This window comes from Mauremys reevesii, linkage group 4 (assembly GCF_016161935.1).
Source record: "Mauremys reevesii isolate NIE-2019 linkage group 4, ASM1616193v1, whole genome shotgun sequence".
Classification (NCBI taxonomy): domain Eukaryota; kingdom Metazoa; phylum Chordata; order Testudines; family Geoemydidae; genus Mauremys; species Mauremys reevesii.
In genome coordinates this window covers 145,614,854-145,625,275 of record NC_052626.1, presented here as the reverse complement: position 1 = coordinate 145,625,275, position 10,422 = coordinate 145,614,854, and the positions used below count along the sequence as shown (strand labels likewise).

The following is a 10,422-nucleotide window of genomic DNA, read 5'->3' as shown; positions in this document are numbered from 1 at the left end:
CGCTCAACCGTCCACACCAGGAAGCCATTTAATTCGAACTAGAGGGCTCTTTAGTTCGAATTTGGTACTCCACCCCGACAGGTGGAGTAGCGCTAAATTCGACATGGCTAGCTTGAATTAGGCTAGGTGTGGATGCTAATCGAACTTAGTAGCTCCGGGAGCTATCCCACACTGCACCACTCTGTTGACGCTCTGGACAGCAGTCCGAGCTTGGATGCTCTGACCAGCCACACAGGAAACGACCTGGGAAAATTTGAATTCCTTTTCCTGTCTGGGCACTTTGAATCTGACGTCCTGGTTGGACATCGGGGCGAGCTTCGCAGCACCTGCAACGATGCAGAGCTCTCCAGCAGAGGAGTCCGGGCAATCCAAGAATAGAAAGAGGTCCCCAGCATGGACTGACCGGGAAGTCATGGATCTGATCGCTGTGTGGGGCGAGGAGTCTGTGCTCTCGGAGCTGCGCTCCAACAAGCGGAATGCAAAGACCTTCGAGAAGGTCTCCAAAGCCATGATAGACAAAGGATACAGCCGGGATGCGATGCAGTGCCGCGTGAAAGTCAAGGACCTGAGACAAGGTTACCAAAAAGTCAGAGCGGCAAACGGACGCTCCGGAGCACAGCCCCAGACATGCCGCTTCTACGAGGCACTGCATGCCATTCTCGGTGGGTCTGCCACCACTGCCCCACCAGTGACCGTGGACTCTGAGGATGGCATAGTGTACCTGGACAGTTCCTCGGCGATGTTCGCCGATGGGGAAGATGAGGAAGGGTTTGTGGAGGACGGCGCAGGCGACAGCGAACACAATACCGCTTGCCCTGACAGCCAGGATCTCTTCATCACCCTCACAGAGATCCCTTACCAACCGTCCCCGCCCGTTAACCCGGACTCAGAATCAGGGTAAGGATCAGGCGGTAAGTGCTATAAACATGGAAACATTTATTTTTTAAAAAACAGGTATAGAAAAAATAGAAATACTATATAAAAATTGTAAATGTCAAACTATATAAATAGTAGGTCCACACATATAGGGATTGAACAATAATCCTCTTGGGACAGTTCAACAAAGCTCTCAGAGAGCTGCTCGAAAAGCCTCCGCAGGAGGTTCCTGGGGAGAGGTGCCTTATTGGGTGCTCCGTGGAAGCACACTCTTCCGCGCCAGGACATCCTAATGTAGAGAGGAATCATCGCCTCCACCAGCATTGCTGCATATGGTCCTGGTCTGTGCAGGGCTTCCCTTAGCATCCGCTCTCTCTGACTCCGAGTGACCCGCCTCAGGGTGATGTCGTTCTGGACAGGCTGCATCTAAGTAGGGCAATTAGTGTATTGTTACTATTGTTAATGGTTTTAAATTAGGTTGCATAACAACGACCCTCGCTTAACAGCCACGTGCTGGAGGCCACAGAGAACAAGCATACATTGATCGTTCCCGTGCACTGGCGGGAGGGGCTGGAAAAGGCTCAGCCTTTCTGCTTTCCAGATTGCCTTTAGCAGGAGAGCACAGCTATCCACTAACTGATAAGCATTATCTACTTTAAGGATTACCAGGACTGTCTGCAAGACGGATTCAGCTGTCTCTCCCCGCTTGTCCGCTCTCCTGTGCAATGGCGCCGCCAATGAGAGCGTATTCCGAAATCTCGAACTTGTCCTGAGATCTCGTGGAACTTGGTGCCCTGTATGGTCTTGTTCAGAGAAACTGACTACACTGTGTTCACTGTTCGCAAACATGTATCTGTTCAAGGAAATCACTTACTGTTTCCCATCACACAGCTTCTGCTCTTTCCCGGACTGCCCGGCATCCCCTCGCAGAGGCTGGCTCAGATTAGGCGGCGAAAGAGAAAGACTAGGACGAGATGTTCAAGGAACTGATGGCCTGCTCCAGAGCCGAGGCGGCCCAGCAGAGCCAGTGGAGGGAGACCCTCTCTCAGCAGCAGCGCTCACAGCGAACGGGAGGACAGGTGGCGGCAGGAAGACCAGCAGGCGACTCAAACGCTGCTTGGGCTAATGAGGAGCAAACGGACACGCTCCGGCGCCTTGTTGATGTTCTGCAGGACCGCAGGCAGGAGGAGAGAGCCCCCCTGCACTGTATCTGCAACCACCCTCCAACACCAAGAAGTCCTGTCCCCCCCTCACCAAAAATTACAAGACGGAGGGGCGGTAGGGGCCGTGAGAACTGTCACTGCACCACAGCTGAGCGCTAATGTACCACACACCTCTGACGCTATAACTGTGTAGAAGCGCTTCCCTTACAGGATCACCCAGTCCCAAATCCAAGTTTCATCACCCCACTATGTAGTAGATTAATAAAAGCTGTTTACTGTTGTTCACTCTTTCCGTCACGTCTTTCGTGTCAGAAGACTGTGTATGTGGGGGGGTGGCAGGGGATTTATAATTGCACGGGATAGCCTACATTAGCAGGGTACAGACTATCGGGGGCAGGATCAACTGCAGGGCACACACAGACTGCAGTCAGTAGTCACCAGGGTCACTCTGTGTGGTGTATGCTGCCCCGGGTCATTCTGTGATGTGTACGCTTGTCCACGGTCCTAGCGCCTGCCACCCCCTAATGTTAAGGCATGCTGCCCTTACCATGCACTTCCACCGTAGGCGCGATCCTCTCCGCTGCCCTGAGCCCCAACAAGAGCCCTCATCCACGGACAGATACTCACCCTTCCCCCACACCCCTCACCCCTTCCTACGCCCAAACCCACAGCCCAGAGCCTGCATCCAAATCCCTATCCAAAGACGGCACCACTCGCCCCTTCCTGCAAACCCACCCCTACATGCACAACCACTTGAAACCGTCCCCCACCCCAGAGACCTATGTAGGAGCAGGAGGCTGTCCGTCCTGTATTGTACAAGCGGTCTGTACATCAGTGCACACCGTTCCCAGCACAGTATGCGTCCATGTTTCAAACCCTGAACAGAAATGCAAAGTAAAAGAAAGATTTATTAACAATAACTGTTCCGTTTAATTTGTTTTAAAACGTGTTTTGGAAGTGGGGGAAACTTGGAGAACGGGGTATGTAACCGCAGATCTCACTCAACACATAGAGACACAGGCCCAGGATCAGCTTCTCTTAAAATCAAGTGGAGAGTCATAGGTTACCCTGCTCTCCGAGGAAACTTGCTTTCAAAGCCTCCCGGATACACAGCGCTTCCCGCTGGGATATTTTTTCAGCACGGGTGTCTGGCTGAGCGTAAACAGCAGCCAGGCGATTTGCCTCAACCTCCCATCCGGCCAAAAAGGTCTCGCCCTTGCTCTCACAGACATTGTGGAGCACACAGCAAGCAGCAATAACTACAGGGATATTCTTTTCGCTGATGTCCGAGCGAGTCAGTAAGTTCCGCCACCTCCCCTTAAGACGTCCGAAAGCACACTCCACGACCATTCTGCACTTGCTCAGCCGGTAGTTGAAGAGTTCCTTCTCACTGTCCAAGGCGCCTGTATAGGGCTTCATGAGCCAGGGCATTAGCGGGTAAGCTGGGTCCCCGAGGATCACTGTAGGCATCTGCACATCCCCAACCGTTATTTTGTGGTCCGGGAAGAAAGTTCCTGCCTGGAGGCGTCTAAACAGACCAGAGTTCCTGAACACACGCGCGTCATGAACCTTGCCCGCCCACCCGACGAAGATGTTGGTAAAACGTCCCCTATGGTCCACCAGTGCTTGCAGCACCATTGAAAAGTAGCCCTTTCGGTTAATATACTGGCTGGCCTGGTGGGCTGGTGCCAGGATAGGGATGTGAGTCCCATCTATAGCCCCACCGCAGTTTGGGAATCCCATCGCGGCGAAGCCATCGATGACGACCTGGACGTTTCCTAGAGTCACTACCTTTGAGAGCAGTTGCTCAACGATTGCGTGGGCTACTTGAATCACAGCAACCCCCATGGTAGATTTGCCCACGCCAAAGTGGTTCGCTACTGACCGGTAGCTGTCTGGCGTTGCAAGTTTCCAGAGGGCTATGGCCACTCGCTTCTGCACACTCAGGGCTGCTCGCATCCGTGTGTCCTGGTGCTTCAGGGCAGGGGCCAGCAAGTCACAGAGTTCAAGGAAAGTGCCCTTACGCATCCTGAAGTTTCGCAGCCACTCTGTTTCATCCCAGACCTGCAGCACTATGCGGTCCCACCAGTCCGTGCTTGTTTCCCGGGCCCAGAATCACCGTTCCAGAGCATGAACGTGACCCATTGCCACCATGATCTCCACTGCCCGGCGTACCCTGCTTTCTGAGAGGTCTGCGCCACTCTCCTCACCGCGCTGCCGGAGCCTCCTCGCCCGATTTCTCAGCAGCTGACTGTGGAAGAGGTGAACGATAAGGTGCGAGGAGTTGACAACGGCCATAAGTGCAGCGATGATCGCAGCGGGCTCCATGCTCGCAGTGCTGTGGCGTCCGCGCTGTAACCGACCAGAAAAGTGCGCGAACAGATTTCCCGTCGGCGCTTTCATGGAGGGAGGGCGTGATTGACGGTTCGATGACGACAGTTACCCAAAACCACCCTCGACACATTTTTTCCCCCAGCAGGCATTGGGAGCTCTACCCAGCATTCCAATGGGCAGCGGGGACTGCGGGAACTGTGGGATAGTTTCCCACAGTGCACCGCTTCGAAAGTCGATGCCGGCCCTGTTAATGTGGACTCAGAAATTCGAATTAGTGTATTTACTGTGGATACACAAATTCGACTTCATAAGGTCGAATCCACAAATTCGACTTAAGTAGATTCGAAATAGTCTTGTAGTGTAGACAAGGCCTCAGAGTAGTCTGTGTGTCTGTCTGTCTGTTTAGCTGTGTGTGTGTCTCTCACTGCAGTTGTGTGTCTAATTGTGTATCTGTGTATCTCAGTGTGTCTGTCTCTCTCAGAGAAGGGGTGATTGTCTCTCTGGTTGTGTGTCTGTCTGTCTCAGGGTAGTTGTATGGGTGTCTGTCTAGTTGTGTGTGTTTGTCTCAGGGTAGGTGTGTTCGCCATATTTTCCCCAAGAATTGAAATTAGAGGGGTGTTTGAATTTACAAAGGGCACTGGGGGATGGACAATGACATCACATGTAACTAGTTGACCACTGACGGGAGCGGAGAAGAAGGGTATGGGGGAGTTCAGGGTGTACGTGGTTGGTCTTTTTTGTTTTTTCATCTGTCTCCATGTAGCTGTGTGTGTGTCTGACTAGTTGGGTGTCTCAGTGTTCTTGACTTTTTCTTTTCTCCATTCTGCTCCCTCCCTATAACACCCTGAGTCCCCGCCTCCACCCCCACCAGTGTTTCTTTCTTTTCAAGTTATCACTTCTCTTTCCTCTGCACTCAGCTGCCTCCTCTCCAGGCAGCGTCCTTGAACCTCTCACTCCCTGCTCCCCACACACCCCTCACTCAGCACAGGATGGACCCCCTGCCTCTGCTCCTCTACCTGTGCGCAGGTAAGTGCCAGCCAGAGGGACTGGGAAACGCTGGGCTCCTCCACATGGGTGCCCAGCGAGTACCCCTCTGGCAGGGGAATGGGAGCAGCTGGATGGTCGGGACTCCTGGGTCCAATCCCTGGTTCGCTCTGGGGTGGGGGGAGTGGGGTCTAGTGGGTTACAGCAGGGGACCTCTCCATCAGGAGTCCTAGATTCTCTCCCCAGATTTGGGAGGGGAATGGGGCTCTAGGGGCTTAGACAAGGGATGGGGGCATAGGCGGCAGGTTATATCTGTGTGCGGTGCCCGGGCTCCAGGAATATTCAGGGCTGGGTGCCCTGTTCCAGCAATAGTTGGAGCTGGGTCTCTCCCCCGGCCCTGCCTGGATCGGGCCCCGGCCCCGCAGGTCTCCTCTCGCCGCGACCCTGCCTGAGAGAAAGCAGCGCGGGCCTCTCCCCTGGCTGCTCTGTGCTGCTGCAGGGCTCCCAGCAGAACTGCTGTCTGCTGCCGCAGGGTCCTAGTGCCTGCCACTCAATATTGGCAAGGCAGGCTGCCCTTACCCTGAGCCTCTCCAATGCCCCAAACCCTCATCCCCAGCCAGAGCCCTCATCCCCCTGCACCCTAATCCTCAGCCCCAGCCCTGAGCGCCCCCACATCATGAACCCTTCATCCCCCAGCCCGAGCCAGAGCCCTCATCCCCCTGCACCCTAATCCTCAGCCCCAGCCCTGAGCGCCCCCACATCATGAACCCCTCATCCCCCAGCCCGAGCCAGAGCCCTCATCCCCTCGCACCTTAATCCTCTGCCCCAGCACTGAGCCCCCCCACACAGCATGAACCCCTCATCCCCCTGCGCCCTAATCCTCAGCACCAGCCCTGAGCCCCCCCCCCGCATCATGAACCCTTCATCCCGCAGCCCCAGCCAGAACCCTCATCCCCTCGCACCTTAATCCTCTGCCCCCACAGCATGAACCCCTCATCCCTCTGCACCCTAATCCTCAGCCCCAGCCAGAGCCCTCATCCCCCCACACCCTAATCCTCAGCCCCAGCCCGGAGCGCCCCACATCATGAACCCCTCATCCCCTGTGCCCTAATCCTCAGCCCCAGCCCTGAGCCCCTGCTGCATGAACCCCTCATCCTCAGCCCCAACCCGCAGCCCGCTGCACCCTAATCCTCTGCCCCAGCCCTGAGCCCCACATCATGAACCCCTCATCCCCAGCCCCACAGCCCTCACCCTACATCCCAACCCTCTGCCCTAGCTCTGAGCCCCTGCATCATGAACCCCTCATCCACAGCCCCACAGCCCTCACCCCACAGCCCAACCTCTTCCATAGCCCTGAGCACCCCTGTACCATGAACCCCTCATCCACAGCCGTCACCCCAAGGCCAACCCTCTTCCCTAGCCCTGAGCCCCCCCCGCATCATGAACCCCTCCATTCTCAGCCCCACAGCCCTCACCCTGCACTCCATCCTATCCCCAAACTTCCTCTCCAGAAGGTGCACCCCCTCCCCCTTCCCACACACCCCTTCCCAACCCCAAACTCCATCCCAAAGCCTGCACCCTTCACCCCCTCCTGCACACCCACCCCCTGCCCCATCCCAGAGCCTGCACCCAGCACCCAAACTCCATCCCAAAGCCTGCACCCTGCACCTCTCCTGCACCCTAATCCCCTGCCCAGGATCTGCACCCCAGACCTCCCCCGCCGAGCCCCCTCCCAGAGCCTTAGGCAGGTGGGGGCGGAGTTGGGGGGCGGGTTCTGGGCACCACCAAAATTTTTACAAACTTGCCACCCATCACCGGGGGGCTGATAATCAGGACTCCTGGGTTCAGTTCCCTCTGTGTTCTATTCCCCCAGGCTCTCTGGGATGGGAGTGGGTCACAGGTGCGACTCTCCTTCTCTGTGGGACGTGTGTCCTCATTGTGAAGGGGGAGGGAAGGTCCGACAGGTGTGAAGTGGATGTAGTGTTTGCAACTCTGCAATCCTGCTGTAAAACCACAGCCGCTTCAACATCACGTCTCTTTTGTCTGTGAGGCCTGGACCCATCAGGGAATGGAGGGGGGCCGACTTTGGGGTGGCTGAGAGTGAGGGAGATGGGCTGGGAATGGGGGACAGACTGGAAGATGGGATCTGAAAAGAGATGAAGGGAAGAATGGAAGAGGCCACCTCAGCTCCTCCCCCAACCTCAGCTCCTTCATCCACAGGAACCACCCACCCAGCTCCACAATTCTGCACCCTGCTTTGCCCCATATTTGCTCCTCCTACAGCTCTGGGGCGGGGGGTATTTACTACCTCCCAGGCCTGGAGGGGGCAGCTCCCAGGGGATTCTTGGGGAGAGATGGCCACGGTGTGTGTCAGGGATTCACTGTTACCACTGATGGGCTATTTGGTATTTCTTGTGTGACATGGGTTTTGTGGGTCTCAGCTCTTGCTCCCCCGGCACAAGCTTACCAGGCGACCCTGCATTGACTGATAGACTCGGCAGAGAGACCGAGAACTGCCTGGGCCAAGGAGCTCCCAGTGAGATGCTGCGGCCAACCCTTGGATGCATAAAAAGGGTGAACTTGAGTAGGATCAGAGAGGTTATTTTACCTCTGTATTTGCCAGTGGTGCGAGAGCTGCTGGACTCCTGGGGCCAGTTCTGGTGCCCACAGTTGAAGAAGGAGGTTGATAAATTGGAGAGGGCTCGGAGAACAGCCATGGGAATGATCAAAGCATTAGAAAACCTGCCTGATAGATTGAGCTCCTTGAATCTATCACTATTTAGATTCACGAAGTGAAGGCCAAGGGGTGATGATCTCAGTCTATAAGTACCTGCGCGGGGAACAAATATTTAATAGTGGGCTCTTCAGTCTAGCAGAGGGAGGTCTAACAGGATCCAATGACTGGAAGCTGAAACTAGGCACATTCAGACGGGAAATGAGGTGTAACATTTCTAACAGTGACAGTAATTAACCACTGGAACAATTTACCAGGGGTCACGGTAGATTCCCCGTCACTGGCAATTTTACATCAAGATTGGATCTTTTTCTAAATGTTCCAGTCTAGTTCAAACAGAGATTACTTCAGAGAAGCTCTCTGGCTCGTGTTACACAGGAAGTCAGGCTAGATGAACACAGCAGTTCCTTCTGGCATTCTATTCTGTCATTCAGTGAAGGCTGATCTGCCCCTGTGACCCAACACAAGGTCCCTCTCCCCACATGAATCCCGGTCAGCAAGAGAGAAATCAAGGGCTTCATTCACCAGTGCTAAATGCACTCATTATATTTATTCTTCATGTGGAAATTTCTGCTCCTATGCAAATGAATGCATGGAATGATTTGTATAAAATGGTCATCCAGGGCTAGATACAAGGGAAACTTGAATGAGCTGTTGGGGAGGGGCTGGGAGTCAGGACTCCTGGGTTCTATCCCCAGCTTTGGGAAGGGAGTGGGGTCTGGTGCTCAGTCTCAGAAAGGTTTTGAACATAAGAACATAAGAACGGCCATACTGGGTCACACCAAAGGTCCATCCAGCCCAGTATCCTGTCTGCCGACAGTGGCCAATGCCAGATGCCCCAGAGGTAGTGAACCTAACAAGTAATGATTAAGTGATCTCTCTCCTGCCATCCATCTCCACCCTCTCACAAACAGAGGCTAGGAACACCATTCCTTACCCATCCTGGCTAATAGCCATTCATGGACTTAACCTTCATGAATTTACCCAGTTCTCTTTTAAACCCTGTGATAGTCCCAACCTTCACAACCTCCTCAGGCAAGGAGTTCCACAGGTTAACTGTGCGCTGAGTGAAGAAGAACTTCCTTTTATTTGTTTTAAATCTGCTGCCGATTATTTTCATTTGGTGGCCCCTAGTTTTTATATTATGGGAACAAGTAAATAACTTTTCCTTATTCACTTTCTCCACACCACTCATGATTTTATAGACCTCTATCATATCCCCCTTTGGCCTGGTCTACACCTAAGATACGCAACTTCAGCTATGAGAATAGCATAGCTGAAGTCGATGTATCTTAGTTCAACTTACCTCACGTCCTCATGGTGCGGGGTCGATTGCCGCGGCTCCCCCGTCGACTTTGCTTCAACGTCTCACCGAGCTGGAGTTCAGCAGTCAACAGGAGAGCGATCGTGGATCGATTTATCATGTCTACACTACACGCAATAAATCGATCACCGAGAGATCAATCACTACCTGCTGATCCTGCGGGTAGTGTTGACATACCCTTAGTCTCCTCTTTTCCAAGCTGAAAAGTCCTAGCCTCTTTAATCTCTCCTCATATGGGACCCGTTCCAAACCCCTAATCATTTTAGTTGTCCTTTTCTGAACCTTTTCTAATGCCAGTATATCTTTTTGGAGATGAGGAGAACACATCTGTATGCAGTATTCAAGATGTGGGTGTACCATGGGTTTATATAAGGGCAATAAGATATTCTCTGTCTTATTCTCTATCCCTTTTTGGATGATTCCTAACATCCTGTTTGCTTTTTTGACCGCCTCTGCACACTGCGTGGATGTCTTCAGAGAACTATCCACGATGACTCCAAGATCTCTTTCTTGATTAGTTGCAATGAACTTGCTCAGACTAAAGCTAATGATGAGACTTTACGGAGGGTAATTAAGGCTATTACTGTTGGGTTGTCATAGAATCATAGAATATTAGGGTTGGAAGGGACCTCAGGAGGTCATCTAGTCCAATCCCCTGCTCAAAGCAGGACCTAATCCGCAACTAAATCATCCCAGCCAGGGCTTTGTCAAGCCTGACCTTAAAAACCTCTAAGGAAGGAGATTCCACCACCTCCCTAGGTAACCCATTCCAGTGCTTCACCATCCTCCTTGTGAAAAAGTTGTTCCTAATATCCAACCTAAACCTCCCCCACTGTAACTTGAGACCATTACTCCTTGTTCTATCATCTGGTACCACTGAGAACAGCCTAGCTCCATCCTCTTTGGAGCCCCACTTCAGGTAGTTGAAAGCAGCTATCAAATAGCCCCTCATTTTTCTCTTCTGCAGACTAAACAATTCCAGTTCCCTCAGCCTCTCCTCATAAGTC

The 10,422-nt window shown here is 53.3% G+C and overlaps 1 protein-coding gene across 1 annotated transcript in view; it reads left to right on the top strand.

Annotated features, from left to right (window-relative positions):
* The first annotated feature begins 5,253 nt into the window (after nucleotides 1-5,253).
* Nucleotides 5,254-10,422, top strand: part of LOC120403215 (integrin alpha-D-like) — a 54,719-nt gene continuing 49,550 nt past the window's right edge. Inside the window, exon 1 of the mRNA XM_039534074.1 lies at nucleotides 5,254-5,399. Coding sequence (XP_039390008.1) covers nucleotides 5,363-5,399 — 37 coding nt within the window. The 5' untranslated portion in view covers nucleotides 5,254-5,362. The remainder of the gene's footprint in view (nucleotides 5,400-10,422) is intronic.